Source organism: Acinonyx jubatus, chromosome B1 (assembly GCF_027475565.1).
Source record: "Acinonyx jubatus isolate Ajub_Pintada_27869175 chromosome B1, VMU_Ajub_asm_v1.0, whole genome shotgun sequence".
Lineage (NCBI taxonomy): Eukaryota > Metazoa > Chordata > Mammalia > Carnivora > Felidae > Acinonyx > Acinonyx jubatus.
Window position 1 is genome coordinate 42,153,653 of NC_069382.1, and position 22,684 is coordinate 42,176,336.

At 37.0% G+C, this 22,684-nt stretch overlaps 1 protein-coding gene across 7 annotated transcripts in view; it reads right to left on the bottom strand.

The window, feature by feature from the left end:
* Positions 1-20,221, bottom strand: part of LOC106978369 (A disintegrin and metallopeptidase domain 3-like) — a 151,898-nt gene extending 131,677 nt beyond the window's left edge. For 2 of the 7 annotated variants that reach the window (XM_015076051.3, XM_027070997.2), the window contains exons 1-4: positions 20,059-20,203; positions 19,402-19,481; positions 14,990-15,045; positions 7,427-7,505 (exon numbers count right to left, since the gene is read on the bottom strand). In XM_015076051.3, the coding sequence (XP_014931537.2) occupies positions 7,427-7,505; positions 14,990-15,045; positions 19,402-19,481; positions 20,059-20,122 (279 nt within the window). In that variant the 5' untranslated portion in view covers positions 20,123-20,203. Of the gene's footprint in view, positions 1-7,426; positions 7,506-14,989; positions 15,046-19,401; positions 19,482-20,058 lie in introns of those variants that run through there. The other 5 variants (XR_008295986.1, XM_015076052.3, XM_053216566.1 and 2 more) reach the window with 5 other exon arrangements.
* Positions 20,222-22,684: the final 2,463 nt, after the last annotated feature.

The window sequence follows — 22,684 nt, forward strand, 5'->3', positions numbered from 1 at the left end:
TTGTTCTAGAAGAGTCTTACTAGGGGTTATTAATGTTAATTAGTCCTTGTAAAGAACTAAATTCTGGCCTTTAATTTTTTCTATTCTTTTTCATTTTTCTATCTCATTAATTTCAACCTTTATCTGCATTATTTCTTTCACCTACTATGTTTTAACCCTTTGTAGAGTTTTGCATTTGGTATAGGAAGGCAAATTAATTTAATGGCAACCATTCTGAACCCTCTTGTTTCTGAGTTTTAGACCTTGGGTAGGGAACTGGGGTGATAAGAGTATCTCTTACTCTAAAGCTTGATCTTTCCTCCTAAGAATCAGTCTTTCTGGTCTCAGTTGAATATCTGGGTGTCAGCAAAGTCACCCTACTCTGTCCAGGCTGAAAATATAACATCTCCCAACACTGTTTGACCTTTAGTATTATCTCCATTTTACTCTCTGCCCTTTAGTAGAGTTTTATCCAGCACATAGGCAGGCTAATCTTTAGTCAGGGACATAAGGGCAACTCCCTTCTCCATAAAAAATCATACGTCTCATGGCCCCTTTTCTCTGGTCCTGTGTCATGCCAGTTCCAGCTGCTTCAGCAGTGCTGAACTCCAAATTCTTCAAGTTCTGCCTGGTTCCAACTCCCTATGCTCTGGTTAAGATTTTATCCTCAGAGGGCCAAGTTGAATGTGACTCATCTTCTGGCCTTTCTTTTCTCTCAGAGAAAAAAAATTCCTGATCAGCCTATTGCCAAATGTCTCAAAATAGGAGTCTCATGTATTTTGTTCTGCTTTTTACTTGCATATGGTAAAAAACAAAACAATGTTGTACTATTTTTAATTTCATTGTCTCTCAGTTGCAATGTGGCAATAGAATCTGACCCTTCACTTGCATTTACTTCTTCCCAATCATCTGTTCTCACAAAATAAATATCTCATAGACTAAAGCTAACTTTCTCACATACTTAAAATTTCTTGACTCCTATCTGCATTTTGGGAACAACACAAACTCCTATGTTTCCCATGTGAACCTATTCAGATTCTATACTCAACATGCTTTTGCATCCTCACTTTCCCTTTCTATAAGGCAGTTCTTTCTATAAGGTCATTCCACACAGTAATTCCCACTACTTTCTCCTCTGCTCAGGCCCTACAAAATCTCAATTAAAATGACTCTGGGGAAGAGCCAAGATGGTGGAACAGCATGAAAGATTTTGTGTGTCTCGTCTCCATGAAATACAGCCAGACCAACATTAAACCATCCTGCACACCTAGAAAACTGATCTGAGGATTAACACAACAATCTGCACAACCTGAACCACAGAATTCAGCAGGTACACAACATGGAAAGGTGAACTGGGGAAGAGAGAAGCCACGGAGGACAGGGAGCTGCTTTTGTGTGCAGAAAGAGGATGGAGATGGGGGGGGAGGGGAATATGGGAAAAGCACCCCCCCAAAAGCAGGTGGAGAGAAAGTGGAAAAGTGGAAACAGCCACAGGGACTGAACTAAAAAGGGATAAAGGAGAAAGGAGAAGGTTTAAACTACATTAAGACTATAAACAGGGGGACTGCAGAGTCTGAAACTCCACAGCTAGATACCTGGCAGTGCTCTGGTGGGAAGGGCAAATCCCCTGGAGCAAAGTGGAGCCTGGGGTTCTTCAGGCCACACAGGGAGAGGTGGTTCTCCTGCTGGGAGGACACCTGGTAGAGGCTGTGTGGGTCCCCCAAAGGCAAGGGCCCAGTGGACCCAGGAGAACAACCACATTCACTGGTGCTGGAACAACATCGTTAAGGGTGAAGCATGGTGTCAGATGTGTGTTGTGATTTTCAATAATCCCTCGAACTCTGCTGCTACACTATCACACAAACTTTTTCTGGGGCAGGCTGGCACCCGGCCACAGTCTCTAGGCATCAGCAACAGCATGTTCCCACAAACTTCCTGGGTGCAGCCAGCACCCAGCCATTGCACGGTGAGACCCTCCTGCAGAGGGGCAGAACAGGTCAAAGCCACAGTCCCTCAGAAGTAACAGGTTGGGAAAAATAGCTGCATCTGAGACAAAACTCAGGAAGGAGACACTGCCTGGGGCTTGGTCACGGACTGTGTAAAAGCGGGGAGTGGCCAGAAGCCAAAGACAAAGGATGGGTGCACAATTGCTGTTCAGGGAGAACAGAGTTCCAATACTACAGACTGGGTAGCTGGGTGCGCCATTTTCACCACTCCTGCGCATGAACATACACACCTACAAGCACCACAAAAATCCACCCCAGTAAGCTAAGCAGCGCCATCTAGTGGAGAACAGAGCCATTACTCTAAGTCATGCCCAAATGGGCAAACTTCACTCCTCAGGAACACAAGTCTCTCTGCCTGCTTAGTGTATAGACTATAAAGCGCATCATAATTTGACTTCTAGGGGAAAATAAAGTAATTTCAGTCGTATGTCACTCTGTTCGCTGGTCCATCTATTCAATTTCCTTTCTTTTCTTTTTTGTTTCTTTTCTTTTTCTTGAATACAGAAAGAGAAAAAAATAATTTTTATTTCCAATTTTTGTTAAAAATACTTTTAATTTTTTTCTACTATATTTTCTACTTTTGTGTAATATTTTCAAATTCTATTTTACTTCCATCAATTAATTTTAGTCTACTTCAGTGTATCCATGTATCAAAATTTCAAAGAATTTCCTTTTGTTTTTTTCTTTTCGTTTTTTCTTTCCCCTATTTTCTCTAATCTATCAAGCCCATTTCAACACCCAGAGTAAAAATATAGCATCATTTATTCCATTTTGTGTGTGTGTGTTTGTTTTTATTTTTTTAATTTTAGTATTTCCTTAATCTTATTTTTTTATTTTAATTTAATCTAATTTAATTTTAATTTTTTTATTTACCTCATTTTTTACCTCTCTGAGGGGAGAAAAGATGAAAAAACAAAAACAAATAAATAAAGACCAAAAGCAACAAAGACTAGAAACGACCAGAGAACACCACCAGAAACTCCAACTCTACAAGCAACATAATGGCATAAATTCATATCTTTCAGTACTCACTCTAAACATCAATGGACTAAATGTTCCAATAAAAAGACATAGGGTGACATAATGGATAAGAAAACAAGATCCATCTATATGCTGTTTACAAGGGACCCACTTTAGACCTAAAGACACCTTGATATTGAATGTAAGGGGATGGAGAACCATCTATGGTCAACAAAAGAAAGCCAGAGTAGCCATACGTATATCAGACAATCTAGTCTTTAAAGTAAAGATTGTATCAAGAGATGAAGAAGAGCATTGTATCATAATCAAGGGGTCTATCCACCAAGAAGACGTAACAATTGTAAACATTTATGTGCCAAATGTGTCAACACCCAAATATATAAAGCAATTAATCACAAACATAAAGAAACTCATTGATAGTAATATAATAGTAGGGGACCTCAACACCCTGCTCACAGCAATGCACAGATCATCCAGTCAAAACATCAACAAGGAAACAATGGCTTTGAATGACACACTGTACCAGATGGACTTAAAAGATATGTTCAGAACATTTCATCCTAAAGCAGCAGAATATACATTCTTCTCCAGTGCACATGAAATATTCTCCAGAATAGACAACATACTGGGACATAAATCAGCACTCAACAAGTACAAAAAGACTGAGATCATACCAGGCATGTTTTCAGACCACAACACTATGAAACTCCAAATCAACCACAAGAAAAAAATTTGAAAAGGTAACAAATACTTGGAGACTAAAGAACTCCAAATACTTGGAGAGTAAATAACATCCTACTAAAGAATAAATGGGCTAACCAAGAAGTTAAAGAGGAAATTAAAAAGTTCATGGAAGCCAATGAAAATGATAACACCACAACCCAAAACCTCTGGGACACAGGAAAGGCAGTCATTAGAGGAAAGTATATAGCAATCCAGGCCTTCCTAAAGAAGGAAGAAAGATCTCAGATATACAACCTAACCTTACGCTTTAAAGAGCTGGAAAAAGAACAGCAAATAAAACCCAAAACTATCAGAAGACAGGAAATAATAAAGATTAGAGCAGAAATTAATGCTATAGAAACCTTTGAAAAAATTGACAAAATTGATAAACCACTACCCAGTTTGATCAAAAATAAAAAGAAAAGGACCCAAATAAATAAAATCAAGAATGAAAGAGGAGAGATCACAACCAACACAGCAGAAAATAAAAACAATAGTAAAAGAATATTATGAGAAATTGTATGCCAATAAAATGAGCAATCTGAAAGAAATGGACAAATTCCTAGAACCATATACACTACCAAAACTGAAACAGGAAGAAATAGAAAATTTGAACAGACCCATAACCAGTAGAGAAATCAAATTAGTAATCAAAAATCTCCCAAAACACAAGAGTCCAGGGCCAGATGGCTTTCCAGGGGAATTTTCCCAAACATTTAAAGAAGAGTTAACACTTATTCTCTTGAAGCTGTTCCAAAAAAATAGAAATGGAAGGAAAACTTCCAAACTCTTTCTATGAAACCACCATTACCTTGATTCCAAAACCAGACAGAGACCCCACTAAAAAGGAGAACTATATACCAATTTCCCTGATGAACATGGATGCAAAAATCCTCAACAAGGTATTAGCCACCCGGATCTAACAATACATTAAAAAAATTATGCATCCCGACCAAGTGGGATTTATACCTGTGACGCAGGACTGGTTCAATATCCACAAAACAATCAATGTGATTCATAACATCAAAAAAAGAAAGGACAAGAACATATGATCCTCTCAATAGATGCAGAGAAAGCATTTGACAAAATACAGCATCCTTTCTTGACAAAACCCTCAAGAAAGTAGGGATAGAAGGATCATACTTCAAAATCATAAAAGCCATATACAAAAGACCCAACACTAATATCATCCTCAATGGGGAAAAACTGAGAGCTTTCCCCCTAAGGTCAGGAAAAAGACAGGGATGTCCACTCTCACCACTGTTATTCAACATAGTATTAGAAGTCTTAGCCTCAGCAATCAGACAACACAAAGAAATAAAAGACATCCAAATCAGCCAGGAGGAGGTCAAACTTTCACTCTTCACAGATGACATGATATTCTATATGGAAAACCCAAAAGATTCCACAAAAAACTGGTAGAACTGATTCATGAAATCAGCAAAGTTGCAGAATATAAAGCCAATGCACAGAAATCGGTTGCATTCCTATACACCAACAGTGAAGTGACAGAAAGAGAAATGAAGGAATCGATCCCATTTACAGTTGCACCAAAAACCATAAAATACCTAGGAATAAATCTAACCAAAGAGGTGAAAAATCTATACACTGAAAACTATAGAAAGCTTATGAAAGAAATTGAAGAAGACACAAAAAAATGGAAAAAGATTCCATGCTCCTGGATAGGAAGAACAAATATTGTTAAAATGTCGATACTTCCCAAAGCAATCTACATATTGAATGCAATCCCTATCAAAGTAACACCAGCATTCTTCACAGAGCTAGAAAAAATAATCCTAAAATTTTTATGGAACCAGAAAGACCCCAAATAGCCAAAGCAATCTTGAAAAAGAAAACCAAACAGGAGGCATCACAATCCCAGACTTCAAGCTATACTACAAAGCTCATCACAATCCCAGACTTCAAGCTACACTACAAAGCTGTAATCATCAAGACAGTATGGTACTGGCACAAGAACAGACACTCAGATCAATGGAACAGAATAGAAACCCAGAAATAGACCCACAAACGTATGGCCAACTAATCTTTGACAAGGCAGGAAAGAATATCCTATGGAATAAAGACAGTCTCTTCAGCAAGTGGTGCTGGGAAAACTGGACAGCGACATGCAGATGAATGAACCTGGGCCACTTTCTTACACCATACACAAAAATAAATTCAAAATGGATGAAATACCTCAATGTAAGACAGGAAGCCATCAAAATCCTCAAGGAAAAAGCAGGCAAAAACCTCTTTTTGACCTTGGCCACAGCAACTTCTTACTCAACACATCTCCGGAGACAAGGGAAACAAAAGCAAAAATGAACTATTGGGACCTGCACAGCAAAGGAAACAATCAGCAAAATTAAAAGGCAACCAACCAACAGAATGGGAGAAGATATTTGCAAACTACATATCAGATAAAGGGTTAGTATCCAAAATCTATAAAGAATTTATCAAACTCAACACCCAAAAATCAAATAATCCAGTGAAGAAATGGGCAAAAGACATGAATAAACACTTCACCAAAGAAGACAACCACATGGCCAAACTGACAGATGAAAAAAAATGCTCAACATCACTCATCATCAGGGAAATACAGATCAAAACTACAATGAGATACCACCTCACACCTGTCAGAATGGCTAAAATGAACAACTCAGGAAACAACAGATGTTGGCAAGGATGCAGAGAAAGAAGATCTCTTTTGCACTGATGCAAACTGGTGCAGCCACTCTGGAAAACAGTATGGAGGTTCCTCAAAAAATTAAAAATAGAACTACCTTATGAGCCAGCAATTGCACTACTAGGCATTTATCCAAGGGATATAGGTATGATGTTTCCAAAGGGCACATGCACTCCAATGTTTATAGCAGCACTACTGATCATAGCCAAAGTATGGAAAGAGCCCAAATGTCCATTGGTGGATGAACGGATAAAGATGTGGTATAGATATACAATGGAGTATTACTCAGTAATCAAAAAGAATGAAATCTTGCCATTTGCAACTATGTGGATGAAACTAGAGGATATTATGCTAAACAAAATTAGTCAGAGAAAGACAAATATCATATGACTTCACTCATATGAGGACTGTAAGAGACAAAACAGATGAACATGTGGGAATGGAAGCAAAAATAATATAAAAACAGGGAGGGGGACAAAACATAAGAGACTCTTAAATAAGAAGAACAAACAGAGGGTTCCTGGAGGGGTTGTGGGAGGGGAGATGGGCTCAATGGGTAAGGGGCATTAATGAATCTATTCCTGAAATCATTGTTGCACTATATGCTAATTTGGATGCAAATTACAAAAATAAAATTTAAAAATATTTTCCAAAAACAAAAAAATAAATAAACAAATAAACAAATAAACAAAATGACTCTGTGTTTTGGGGTTTCTTATTCTTAGCTCCTTAACTCACTTTCCCTCTAAGACCTCTAAACTTGTCATAGTTTAAAGGACCTGTTTGGATAGGAGATTCGAGTTCCAAGTTTGAAAAGTAGTTGTTCTATTCAGTCTGCCTTCCTACACATTGCCACCTTATATTTGGGCTTCTAATCTGTTTGCCCAATAATTCTGTGGGATAGAAGGCATCCTTTTGCTTTCCACCAACAGCACTTTAATGATATATGTATATATGTATGTATGTATGTATGTATGTATATACATATATATATATACACATACATATATATAAAAACACATAAATCTACAGAACACAAAGCAAAACTTACCTTCATAAATGAAGAATCTGGATACAATGTTCCTGATTTGTTGTATGCATACACAAGGAAATGAGGGTCTAAAAATGACCTAATTCAACGAAAGGAATGACATTTCATTGTAATAGTAATATAAATACAAGCAAAATCATGAAATTAAGCATAATTTATATTCAATTTTACAGTTTCAAATATCCAAAAATTAAATTGAGCCATCTCTCCATTATCTCATTTGCTTTCTGACAGCATGTTTTGTATATAGGAAAACATAATAAGCAGTATAATCAGATATCAGTAGGGACATCATAATGACATAGATCTATGTATAATAAAAACCAGGACTTCCAGATTCCCACAACAAATTTTCTTTAAGATCCGACCATCAGTAAATCTCAGGGCATAAATATATTTGCTAACAAGTAGCCATGGATTGATAAGAAACAAAAAATATATGCTTTTTCTGATAGTTTTCATGAAATTGTGCTGTGGTAAAAACAACCTCAGAATTCTCAATGCCTTAAATCAACAGTGAATGTTCTTTACATGTTTATTGTCAACGCCACACTATCTTCATTCTGGAACCTGGGAAAAGACATACCTCCTACCCACCGAAACATGCTTTTCTTGTAGCAGAAGAGGAAAAGAAATTGTAGAAGCACACAATAGTTCTTAAAGCCTTTTTTAGAAGACTAGTGTTTTGCTCAAATTTCATAAGCTAAATGATCTCTACAGACAAACCTCACATAAATGGTACCAAAGTGAAATCTTACAGAGAAGATGGCGATTCTTACGGAACAATCTGACACCATTATTTATTGTGGAGAGAACTGGGGTTTCTCAAGGATTCCAGATATCAAGGGGCAGTTCAAGGCCAAGTGTCAAAGAAGGACTAGAGCATTCACGGAGTGCATAATTTCACCACTACTTCTCTTTCCAGACCTCCTTCATCTTTGCTCATTCCTGACAGCTTTCTCTTTTCCTCAATTTAAATAACAAAACCAGAGGGCTTCCCAGAAAAAAAAAAAACTGATATTTATCACCTCATATTGCACACATATTCAAGGACATCCCAAATATTCTGGGTTGGTTTATATGCAAGTACCTAGAACACAAATTCTGACACAAGGGCAGAGCCTCATTTTAGCAACTAAGCATGGAAATGAAGGTGGTGGAAATGGAAACCCAGAATCATATCCCAGGAAAACGAAATTCAACAGATTTCTGAAAAGCATAATTAAAAGGAGAACATATTTGCAAATGACATATCAGATAAAGAGTTAGTATCCAAAATCTATAAAGAACTTACCAACTCAACCACCAAAAGACAAATAATCCAGTGAAGTAATGGGCAGAAGATATGAATAGATACTTTTCCAAAGAAGACATCCAGATGGCTAACAGACACACGAAAGGATGCTCAGCATCACTCATCATCAGAGATATACAAATCGAAACCTCAGTGAGATACCACCTCACACCTATCAGAATGGCAAAAATTAACAACTCAGGAAACAACAGATGTTGGCAAAAATGTGGAGAAAGGGGAACTCTTTTGCACTGTTCATGGTAATGTACACTGGTACAACCACTCTGGAAAACAGTATGGAGGTTCCTCAAAAAACTAAAAATAGAACTACCCTACAACCCAGCAATTGCACTACTAGGTATTTATTGAAAGGATACAAAAATGCTGATTCATAGGGCCACATGCACCCCAATATTTATATCAGCACTGTCAACAAATAGCCAATGTATGGAAAGAGCCCAAATACCCAATGACTGATGAATAAAGAAGAAGTGTGGTGTATATATATATATATATATATACACACACACACACATACACACACACACACACACACACACAATGGAATACTTCTTGGTGATGAAAAGAATAAAATCTTGCCATTTGCAACAACGTGGATGGAATTAGAGTGTATCATGCTAAGCGAAATAAGTCAGTCAGAGAAAAACAAATATCATATAATTTCACTCATACGTGGAATTTAAGAAACACAACAGATGAACATAAAGGAAGGGAAGGAAAAATAAGATAAAAACAGAGAGGGAGGCAGACCATAAGAGACTTTTTTTTTCAGTGTTTATTTTTGAGAGTAAGAAAGAGACTGGGAACATGGGAGGGGCAGAGAGAGGGAGACACAGAATCTGAAGCAGGCTCCAGGCTCTGAGCTGTCAGCACAGAGCCCTACATGGGGCCCAAACTCACAAACCGTGAGATCATGACCTGAGCCAAAGTCAGAGGCTTAACCGAGTAAGCCACCCAGGAGCACCCATAAGAGACTCTTAAATATGAAGAACAAACTGAGGGTTGCCCGAGGGGAGGTGGGGGCAGGGGGAGAAAAGGGCCAAATGGGCTATAGGCCTTAAGGAGGGCACTTGTTGGGATAAGCACTGGGTGTTATATGTAAGTGATGAATCACTGGGTTCTACCCCTGAGGCCAATACTATGCTATATGTTAACTAACTTGAACTTAAATAAATAATTTTTTTTAAATAAAAGGATAAAAGTTTAGTTTGCAAGTTTATTCATCCTGGGTATAAAAGTATACTTTTGCTTCTACACAAAACAACAAAGAAGTCTGCTTAGTGAAATAAAAAAAATACAAATGACCATTCAATGGAAAACAACATTCAATGTAAGGAAAATGAACAACAAAGGGGAAAAAGACAAAACTTAAAAGCAAGTTCCCTATGAGGTTGAATGAAGAAATTGATTACAGAAAGTAATGATTATTTAAAGCAAAGTTAACAAGTTAAAGAGTTAATAGGCTTTCAAAGCATATCATTTAAGAAAAAAAATACTCAAACTAAAATGATGATGACAGTTAAAAATAATTTAATAAATGTCCCAAAGAGAATTTGTGTGCTGAGAACAGAATTAGAGGCCTAGCCAATAAACAGAACACATTTACTACCAAATAGGTAAAAAACACAGCCAAAATAAAGATGTAAAAATTGTTGAAGGAAAACCTATACTATAAAGGGCAGATCCATAAGACCCTGGATGAGACCATATATTTCCATAAAATGTTTTAAAATGTGTATGATTTGGGGTGCCTGGGTGGCTCAGTTGGTTAAGCATCCGACTTCGGCTCAGGTCATGATCTCACAATTAATGAGTTCGAGCCCCACATCAGGCTCTGTGCTGGCAGCTCAGAGCCCGGAGCCTGCTTCAGATTCTGTGTCTCCCTCTCTCTCTGCCCCTCCCCCACTCATGCTCTGTCTCTCTCTGCCTCTCAAAACTAAACATAATAAAAAAAATTTTTTTTTAATGTGTAATGATTTAAAACTAAAATGAAAAATTAAGGGGCGCCTGGGTGGCTCAGTCGGTTAAGCGTCCGACTTCAGCTCAGGTCACGATCTCGCGGTCTGTGAGTTCAAGCCCCACGTGGGGCTCTGGGCTGATGGCTCAGAGCCTGGAGCCTGCTTCTGATTCTGTGTCTCCCTCTTTCTCTGCCCCTCCCCCATTCATGCTCTGTCTCTCTCTGTCTCAAAAATAAATAAACGTTAAAAAAAGTTTTTTTAAATAAAATGAAAAATTAAGGGATTTATTCAATTATGAGAACAAAAGGGACATTTGCAGATATGAACAGGTTTAGAAAGCAACCCATCTGAAGAAAATAATCTGAAACTAGTCTAACTAAACAATACAAACTAAACTAATACAATATTGCATAAAATTGCAATAAAAGGAAAAAATAAAAAGCAGAAATAAAACTTGGAAAATGCAAAAACAGTTGGTAGGTAAAGAAACTGAAAACATTGGATTTACATCATAAATGTAAAAAGAATTTTTAAAATTATACAGGAATATTATAAATTCAAGATGTGAGTGACACAAGTGAGGAATCTGAGAACCTATGAAAGAAAATATGAGTATAATGATTATATGAATATTTCATTTTTTTAGCAATAAATCCCACAAACAAAGGAAGAAGACAATAAGTAAGCTGGATAGCATGTTTGCAACATACAGAACGTATAAAGAGTTAATATCTACAGGAAACAAAACTTCCCACAGATTGATCATGGGAACAAAAAAAAAACAGAAAGAAAAGCAGAAGGATAAACCATAGATTGAAAATAAATAACCCAAAACAAATGAATAGAAATAACAATAAAATAGCATTTCTTATGCATTAACAAAAATAAGTGAGTGAAGATACTTATTTTATTGAGAATGTAGAGAACAGAAATGTTTTTGAATTATTGGTGTGAGTGAAGACTGGTATAAATCCTTGGAAGTAAAAATTAGTAGCGTACAGCACTCTTGACAATTGTATCATTTATTGCCCTTCAATTTCACTGGAGCCCAGAACATCATGGCCAAAGATAGCCACAATACAGCTTTTCTTGCTATAAATATATAGGTTGACAAATAACAAGTGAGATATTTTACAATCAATGAACTCATTCTGCACAAATCTGTATGAATGACTCTCAAATAAAGATGTTATGAAAAATTTTGCACAAAAAGCACAGCCTCAAAACCAGAAACACACCCAGTAACATAATTAGTATCTATTGCTCACACTTCTGGGTCAAGTGTGAGTAGACTTAGTAGTTCTGCTAATGGCGGCCGGGCTTGATCAATGGTCTGGGATTCAGCTGAATGTTGACTTATCTAGAGATGATTAGGGCACCTTGGCTGTGCCCCACCTGTCTCCATCTCCCAGCAAGTTGGCCCAAGCATATTCTCATGGGGATGGCAGACAAACAAGATGGAGAGCAGGAACGCAGGGGAGCTTTTTCAAACCTCTGTTTAAATCAAGTCAGCTAACATCTTTTTGGCCAAAGTAAGTCACATAGCCATAGAATGGGCTACATGATTTGCAGGGCCCGTAGTGAAATTAAAATACAAGCTCTCTTGTTCAAAAGTATTAAGAATCCCAGGGAAGCAACAACAGAGAATTAAACCAAGTACAGAGCATGTCTAACCATGGAGTCCTGGAGGACCATACACCCATGAAGTTGGCCTTGCACAGATAAACTCATATCCAAGGGCTGGGAGTGGGGAGGCTGGGGTGTGATGCATATATTCCGCCTCTTGATGATAGGAACTCAAAGTTACATGGCAAAGAGTGAAGATAAAGGCAAAGGTAAAGAATTGGGGTCACTTTAGTGGTCCACCATATTAAGATAAATTATATAGAGAAGTATTGTGCCATTTATGTGTATTTAAAGTAGTACTCAAAACATGATGATTATTTTTTTTAATTTAATTTTATTTATTTTGAGAGAGAGAGAGAGAGAGAAGCAGAGAGACAGGGATAGAGAGAATCCCAGGCAGGCTCAGTGCTATTAGCTCAGAGTCCAATGCAAGGCTCAATCTCATCAATCACGAGATCATGACCTGAGCCAAAGCCAATAAATCAAGCAAAACATGATTATTTTTATTAATCTCTAGGCATACAGATGAATAAGGATAAAATCATGACACTAGAGTATGTGTCAGTATCATAACTGTGATTAGCACTGGGGAGTGAAAGAACTATTTCTGGAAATTGAAATGATAGATTTCACTATTACCTGTCATGTACACCTTTTAGAAAAATAGATAAATAAAATGCTTACATGTGTGTCTTTCATGATAAGAAAGTAATTATATTATTCTCAGAATTTTCCTTAAATGTCTAATCTTTCAAAAGAAAAAAGCAAATATAAAAAATATTGGACTAATATAAACCATGGACTTTGGGTGATAATGACGTGCAGGCTCATCAATTATAACAAATATATCACTCTGGTGGGGCATGTTGATAATGGGGAGGCTATACATGTGTGCGGGGAGGCACAGGGTATATGCAGAAACACTCTGTACCTTCCACTCAATATTGCTGTGAACCTAAAACTGCTCTGAAAAATAAATATTAAATTAGAACCAGGAAACAGGAAAATGAAAATAGTTGATAATTGTTTAGATACCTTATTTAGGGAAATACAAATTGACACAAAGACGCAGTATAATATTTTGGCACATCTTGCATGCTTTTGAAAATCGAAACTGCTACTCTCTTTTCAGAAACTGGCATTATCTCTCAAAATCCTAATATAAAATGTGAGTAATAAAGAAGGTTGGTCTGGACATTATACCAGTAACTATATGCAAACTGCTTAGAAATATGTCTGGTAATTGATATGTGCCCCATAATGTCAGTTACTTTTGTTGTTTTGTTGTTATCATTATCACTATTATTACTTTTATTCATACTTCCTGATCCAGAAACACATTTCTTGATATCAGGCCTACAAAACAAAATCTCTATTACATAAAAACACACATACAAGGATGTTTATTGCAGGCCTCTTTAGTGACAATCCCTGGAAACAACCTCATTACCTATCAACCTGCCATACTACAGATGTTAGCTGTTAAAGAATGAGCTAAGATATATATATGAAGCAAGAAAATGAACACTGTTATTAAATAAGACCTGCCAGTCACAGAACAGTATTTCCATTTGTCTAAAAACAAACCATTTTAGTAGGTTTCTACATATTTTATTTAAAGGAAAAGTGAGATTTAGAATAGAAATAAAATGGTGGAAAGATACACACAAGGTTATTAATTGGTGAAATTGGTTTCTTCACAGAGTGAAAATTTAAGAGACTAAAAAAATGTTGGTGTTGGGGCACCTGTGTGGCTCAGTCGGTTAAGCCTCCCACCTCAGCTTAGGTCATGATCTCACAGTTCATGGGTACGAGCCTTGCATCAGGCTCTGTGCTGACAGCTCAGAGCCTGGAGCCTGCTTCGGATTCTGTCTCCCTCTCTCTCTGCCCCTCCCTGACTCGTGCTCTGTCTCTCTCTCTCTCAAAAATGAATAAACATTAAAAAAATATTAAAAACATTAAAAAACATTCACAACATTTTAAAAAACATTAAAAACACTAAAAAAAACATTAAAAAAAATTTTTAAAGACCTACAGGCCAATATCCCTGATGAATATGGATGCAAAAATTCTCAACAAGATACTAGCAAACTGAATTCAACAGCATATAAAAAGAATCATTCACCATGATCAAGTGGGATTCATTCCTGGGCTGCAGGGCTAGTTCAATATTCACAAATCAATCAATGTGAGACATCACATTAATAAAAGAAAAGGTAAGAACCATATGATCCTGTCAATAGATGCAGAAAAAAAAATTTTAAATATTAAAAAAAATGTTGGTGTAATATCAAGTTAAATGCTTAAAATCATGTATATGATCATAAAGTCATATATAAAATGACAGCATGAACAAAATTCAATATGGACAAATAAAGCTATTGCCTTAATTGTTACAGTCGTGGCTATATTGTAAAGAGTTATATAGACTAATTTTCATCTATCTGATATACATTAACTTTACATCATGAAATTAGAATTTGGCTCAAACATTAGACTTAAAATCTCAAGATGAAAACTTGGAACTCTAGTCTGACTTGAATCACAAAGATGTAACATGTTAAATATAAGAGTCATGCTCTTGTTTAGGCTCAACTTAGGGTAGTGACTGTAAAAATTTCAGAAACTAAAAACAACTGTATGAAAAGAAGAATGTCTACTTACTGTTTTTCAAGGTGGAGAGTGTATATTTTCTGGTCAATTTTGATGGCATAAGTGACCTACAGCAAAGTATTCAGAGAGAATGTAATTATTAGAAATCAAAATTCTTAAAATTTATTTACTCTTTCATATAAACATAGATCATATCACACATGTCTCAAAATAACATATGCATATATAAGTATATTGCTATCTTCTCTCCATCTTGGAATATATGACAGAATTAACCATAATTAAATTTCAATGAAATCAAGGAGTCTAAATCTGTTTCAAAACTAAGAGCATTAGTCATTAACATTTATTATCATAATGAAATTTTAATTTAAAATGGTACATTTAGAAATGTTGAGTAATCTTGGAAGAAACCTGAATTTCATTATCTTTTCTCTACTTTGCAATTTCTACCCCAAATAAATTGAAAATTAAATACAACATGGGTCCCCTTTTAAGATGACAGGAAGCGTCCCCAAGCTGTCAGAAGTGCTATCCACAGAATCTTCAACTCCCTGTCCTCTTTAGGAATTGCCTCAGCTGAAGAGGGTCACCTCACACCAACTCACAACTTTCTGATACAGCCCCCATCTAATGAGAAGCCCCGTCATTCCAACTCCAGATCTTGATGGGCCATGCCAGCTTCACACTTTGTTGAGACTCAGTTGAGTCTCTGTCTCCCCATTCCTGCTTCTTCTCCCCCTTTCCACAGGCGCTCATCATAAGAGCGTACCTGCCTTCATGAGAATCCTCTCAAAGACCACATCCCAAAGAATCCAATTTGTGACATTATCATAAAACATACACATGGTTAATTTCCACATTTGCAAAATGTAGAAAACATGGGGAAAAATGTGAATTTTGCTATTGAGCATGGTTGTCATTGGGTACAGTTTTCTGCATAAGTCATTTTAAACCTTCTATAGTGTTCCGTCTTTTATAACTTACAACTCTTGAAAAAGGTGTGTTGACATCTCCCCAAATTATTGTGACATTGTTTTTCTCCTTTTAATCTATAGTTTTCTTCAGTACATTTTTTTGAATCTTTGTTGGTGGGTGCAAAGAGGAATAAAATTTACAAAATTGCAAGTGACTGTAAAGTATGCCTCTATGTCATTTCAGAATATGACTTGAATTTGGGGGTGTAATTTCTTCAATCTCATCTATTATTGTTTAATATCCATTATGACTTATGATTTCTTCTTCAACCCATGAATAATGTAGAAGTTTATTTTTAAATTTCCATATACATTTTAAATTGTTTTAAGATTTAACTTAATTGAATTGTTACAAGATAAATACTGTATTGTCAGAATTTGATATTTTAACATTTTTTCCTTGTTTTTGTCAATTTTGTTGAATTATCTGTATATTCTTGAGAAGAATGTGCATTATTTACTATATAGTTGAATTACAGCTGGATTAGAAAAACACTACCTTTATTTCTGGAGTTGCCTACAAGTCTAGATGTTCTGACTCTCTGTTGAGACAAAGACAGTGAGGTTTATAGGGTACTTTTTAAGGTTCAAAAACTCTTTTGACTAAAGTTAACTTCTTTAATGTTTCCCTAACCAGTTTGACACGGTTGGCTTGGCTACTTAAAGCATCACTGAAAGCTTTTTAAGGAGTCCTCCGAAAGCCAAAATTCCTACCATAAGTCTCATTATTTCAAGCCAGAGACTCAACATGTTCTAGGAACGCAGACTGGGTTCATATGAAGCTCACTGTGAGTGCTTCTGGAATTCCTGATATTTGCCTGAATTCTCTTTCTCTTGCTGCACTATATGCTTTGCCATTAAATAAAAGCCTTATGGTGATATCCCATAGAGTTTAGTGAGTCCAAACAAATAGCAGAGAGGAAAAAACAATATATTCAATTTGATGGGTTCACTTCTATATAAACCCGTCAAATATTTTTGTTGTCCAAATTGTCTTTATGAATCCCTTTATGATTTGTAAACCAACATTTGAGAAAAACATTTTAAGATATCACTATGAAAATGGATTTGAAAAATTCTTCCTTTAGTGTAATCAGTCCTTATATGTGAGAGCATTTTTCTAAAAACATACAAATTTAGAAGTGTTATATATTCCTAGTGAACTGAATATTTTATTAAGTAGCATGCTTATCTCTCATAATGGTGTGTGGGTATGTGTACTAAATGTTGGTTTTCTCCCGCTTTTGTCATGGATACTCGTGTTTGCTTTTGGTTAGCATGTTCCCAGTATATGTCCTAAACATTTTAAATTCTCTGGGTATTTGTTTGGGTGTAATAGCTTTTATGAACACATAATTACTGGATTGTGTGTGTGTGTGTGTGCCATAAAAGGAGACAAACAGACCACTCAGTCTATAAAACCCACCCCAGTGTCTAACAGTTTTCCAGTTGACAATTCAATGCTCCTCTCAGATATTGCTACAGAGGTTCCAATCCTTGGATTCCTATCATATTCCCGTGTGTCTTTACATCAACACATCTTTCTTGAAAACAAAGTGTCCTAACCAAAACTAATTCATATAAAAAGGGAAGACAAGGGGCACCTGGGTGGTTCAGTTAGTTAAGCGTCTGACTGCTGGGCTCAGATCATGATCGCACAGTTTGTGAGTTCAAGCCCTACATCGGGCTCTGTCCTGACAGTTTAGAGCCTTCTTGGGATTCTGTGTTTCCCTCTCTCTGTCCCTTCCCTGCTTTTTCTCTCTAAAATAAATAAAACTTTTTTAAAAAGGGAAATCAAAATCAGTAAGAAATTAACAAGAAAAAAAAGATTCAAATAGGCAATATATGTAAAAGCATCTTGTCTTAAGACTTAATTTAAAAATGCCAATTAAAAGTGAAGCATTCATTATACTTATCACATTGACAGGAACGAGAAGCCAGGAGTGCCTGGGTGGCTCAGCTGGTTGAGCATCCAACTCGATTTTGGCTCAGGTCATGATCTCACAGTTTCGTGAGTTCAAGCACCACATCAGGCTCTGCACTGACAGCACAGGGCCTGCCTGAGATCCTCCTTCTCTCTCTCTCTCTCTCTCTGCCCCTCCCCCGCTCACACTCTGTCTCTCTCAAAATAAATAAACTTAAAAAAAAAAAAAAAACAGGTATAAGAAGTCTGAACCAAGCCTGCAAAAGCCCTCAAGAAGCATCATTATTCTTTGTTAATGAAAGTTAACTACAATAAAACTTTTCTGATAGATATTTTGTAATACGCATCATTTAAAAAAAATTTTAATGTTTATTTATTTTTGAGAGACAGAGCATTAGCAGGGGAGGGGCAGGAAGAGTGAGAATCCAAAGCAGGCTCCAGGCTCCAAGCTGTCAGCACAGAACCCAACACACGGCTCAAACTCAGGAACCACAAGATCATAACCCGAGCCAAAGTCAGACACTTAACCAACTGAGCCACCCAGGTGCCCCTGCACCATTTTTTTAAAATGGCTTGCCCATTGATCCTATGGAAATGACTACCAAGAAGGTTTATAAAACTACATGTTTAAATCTGACAAACAATGTTACATCCATATGTGAATGGCTATGAAAAATGACAGTTTTATTATCATAAAACTATATTCTAACTTTATAAATAAATTAAAAGCCAATTATCACACTCATATATTATTACTAAAATTATATGTGCAGGTGTGTGCATATCTCTAAAAATTCATTCAGTTCAAATTTACTACCTTTAGAAACTGAGGCGGACATTCACTTTCTGAACAACTCTGTCCTGTCTAGACTTAATTTTACAATGTACTTGCTTTACTTTTTAATCAGATTTAAAATAATATCACTTCCATTGTAACAAGCATATACGCCTACATACGCAAATATAGGCATGAAGAAATTATATATTGTCATTTAAAAAATTTTTTTAATGTTTTTATTTATTTCTGAGACAGAGAGAGACAAAGCATGAGCAGGGGAGGGGCAGAGAGAGGGAGACATAGAATCTGAAGCAGGCTCCAGACTCTGAGCTGTCAGCACAGAGCCCAACGCAGGGCTCCAACTCACAGACTGTGAGATCATGCCCTAAGTCAGCCGCCTAAACGACTGAGCCACCCAGGCACCCCATATATTGTCATTTTAAACATTATGTTAAATAAATTAAATAAATAAATAAATAAATAAATAACATAAAAAGTTATGTTAAATAAAAAGTAAATGTTAGTGTAACCTCATTTACACAGGATAAATATTTAAATATACATGTTGTTAAAAAAAAAAAAAAAGTCCAGTAGGCTATATATATCATTTTGTGTGATAGGGACTTGGGGCACTTTTTTCTGAGTCTGTGTTTTAAAAATGATTCATAACGTTCATTGGAAAATGAGAAAAATCAAGACACAAAATTTCAAAGGAATATGTGCATGGGCTGATTTGGGTCCAGTAAAAATAAAGCACTCAAAAAAGAAGTGATTTCTTAATTACATGCGTTTCTGAAACTTCACCATCGGTGTTTGTCTCTATCTTCCGTGGCACTGTTATTTGTAGAAGTGATGTTTCAGGATCTACAGTAAGGAAAACACCTGTAAGCATTCCCCAATGCCTGCCAGCATCCTTATTCTTCACTGGTCCTGTCACATCACATCACTCTTTGAACTTCCACGAACTCACTCTCTCTCTCTCCTCTCTCTCTCTCTCTCTCTCTCTCTCTCTCTCTCACACACACACACACACACACACACACACACACACACACGCAGGTACGTTCCCACCACGGAATCAGACTTTGTGCATTCCAGAAGAGGCTACCTAGAAATGGGACGTGACCCTACCACCTTCCAGAGACACTTTGGGACTTGCTGACCTCAGCCCCAATAGGTGAAGAAGAGCTGCTCTGGAGGCCCCTCCTCCCAGAAGCTGCTCGCCCCCTCCTCCAAGTGCAGGGTCAGGCACGTGAGGACAACTGTCCCAGTCCTGTTCTGAGCCCTCCCAGCAGCAGGCCCCGCAGGATCCTGACTCTAGGCGGGCTCTGACAGGACGCAGGGCTCCCCCCAGCCGGGCACAGGGTTCTGGAGCAAGCTTCTGGAGCCCGCCACGCCCACAGGCTCTGCGACAGGTGACCCTCTACGGAGCAGGTCCTACACTCACGATGGCCGGCGGAGGTCAGCCGGCCCAGGCCTGAGAGGATCAGCAGGACAGGCAGCATTGCGCGTCCTGCCGGCCTTGCCACGGTGATGGCGGTTGGCTGCGGAATGGCGGCCGCTCGCGCGCTGGGCCCTGAGCTCCCGGCCTGCAGGGAGCGGGGGCAGAGCCGGCGGCGCGGGCAGGGCAGGCAGCAGGGCGATGGGGGAGGGGTCGCTGCTGTTCCTCACGCCCCGCCCCGCCCGCCCCGCCCCTTCTGCTGACCTGCGGGCACAGCAGCAGCTCCAGGCGCCCACCCACCGCCCTCAGGGCTGTGGAGGCACAAGGCAGCCTGGCTTGGTGTACAAGTCGGCTTGGGCTTGGGCTTTATTTTCCAAATGCGGATATTTGAAACACATTTAGGGATTACATAAGGGTCATAAAGTGAAGTTTTCTCCTTTGGAAATGGACCATCTGCTGGTGAAGTGCTTGGCTGTACCAGTGGTCCACGTGATCATTTTCTGGCACAATGACTGAATTACTTTAGTGGAGAAAAACAAAATGGAAATTCACAATATGGTTAGTAGCAGACGGTTGCATGTTTTAACCGTGGCTACCGCGGTATTTCTATTTTAAGTCTCAGGTCGAAACAAACACACGTGCACACACATAAAGAGTGTAAAAAAATCGTATAAATAAATTCTTCTATCGTAGATAACTTTGTTTCTTAGAAAACCCTTTGGTTAAGGAAATTAAGTAAAAGTTAAATATGAAATGGTGTATGCAAGTGTTTTAATCCCTCATTATGGATTAGCAGTTTAAGTATCAGACCAAAACCAAAAAACAAATCACAACTGTGAAATCCTGTAAGAACAACTTTATTTTCCCATTATTTTATTTATTCCATTGTGAATAACTTGGCTTCTTGGAAAAATCTGTGGCTAGTAAAAGGTTAAATGTAAACATTTTCCCCATTGGTATGACATTCACACATGAAAACGGAATAACTTGGAAAGAAATTTCATTTTTTGGCTTAATATGCAAGTTGATGACTTGCATGATTTCAGTGTTGCCAGGACTTTTTTGCCAGACAATTCTCAAGTTGTCCTTCCATGGAATACTTCTGCTCACATTCCTTAAATACAATATTTATCCACAAAACAAATGATTTTCTCAATTTGTAAAAAGGAAAAAAAATGTAACGGAGTATAGCCTTTTAAGAATATATATATATATATATACCTTTCTCATATTTTTCCTAAAACTACTTTTAGTGTCTATTTATCAAGAAAATATTGGTACAGGTAACAAATGGTAACAAAAGGGATTTAACTTAAAAATAGCAATTTTGCATATTTCACTAAAGTACTTATAGCCTAAGCATTTAGTTTTATTGTGGTCCTTGGTGTATACTGTATTCATTTAATGTGCTTGAATGTGTCTATGTACCTTAAAATTAGTATTTCATCTTTTTGTCAAATTATATAAAAAATGAGGGAATTAACATATCAAAATTATGTTGCTCTTAAAGTAAAATTTCTCCCTGATTGTCTATAACCTGATAAAACCAAAAGGGAAATATATATTTATAATCTAAATTCATTACTGTATTTGCATTGTTGGTATCAATTGCTAATTTTTCTGGGCATGATTCATAGGCATTCAAGTCATTTGAATTTAATTCAATAATTTTTATATGCTTATTACAAGCCTGAAACCAGGCAGATATCAAATTATGTGTGACACCGTCCCTATCTCCAAGTGCCTCAGAAACTAACAGAAAACTGAATGTGTATAAGAGATACCATAGCTAGAAATAAAAAATTCTTTGGGAATAAAGCTAATATAATTTTGTTTTCTTTACAGATATCGAGTGAACCTAGAGGTGGTTATAACAGTTGAGATGTGAGCCATATAGATTTGTATGGATGTTAGTGAAGTTTAGGACTTTATTCTTAAATATATCATCCAAGAGTTTTACTGAAAATAAATGATGGATTTTGTGTTAGAATGATAACTTATAGGGGTTCCTGGGTGGCTTAGTTGGTTGAGCATCTGAATTTTGATTTCAGCTCAGGTCATGATCCCAGGGTTATGGGATCAAACCCTGAGTTGGACTTGGTACTGAGCATGGAGCCTGCTTAAGATTCTCTCCCTTTCTCCCCCTCTCTGCTCCTCTCCCTTGTGCTCTCTCTCTCTCTCTCTCTCTCCCTCAAATAAAAAAAAAAAGATAACTTGTAATAACTTGGGTATGGTAAGATTAAATAATGACAACTGGAAGCAATAGGTTCATTGAGGGGAATTTTTTTTTGAAGAGAATTTTACATAGCTTAGGTCAAAAATGTTCTCAGCCTAGGATTAGAGTGGGAAGAAAAATAAAAGTAGTAAAAATACCAGAGAAATATTTAGGAAGAAAAATCAGTTTGCTGAATAATTTAATGTGGAAGTTGATGAAATTGTTGAGAAGACTAAGCCACTGGGATGAGAGGGGCACCAATTTTGTTTTTTATGGCCTTCTTTATAACTTTTAAGAAAATTACCTTCAGTTATCATTTTCTTTAATTTTTTTAATGCATGTTTATTTATTTGTTTATTTATTTATCTATCTATTCAGAGAGAGAGACAGAGTGTGAGCAGGGGAGGGGCA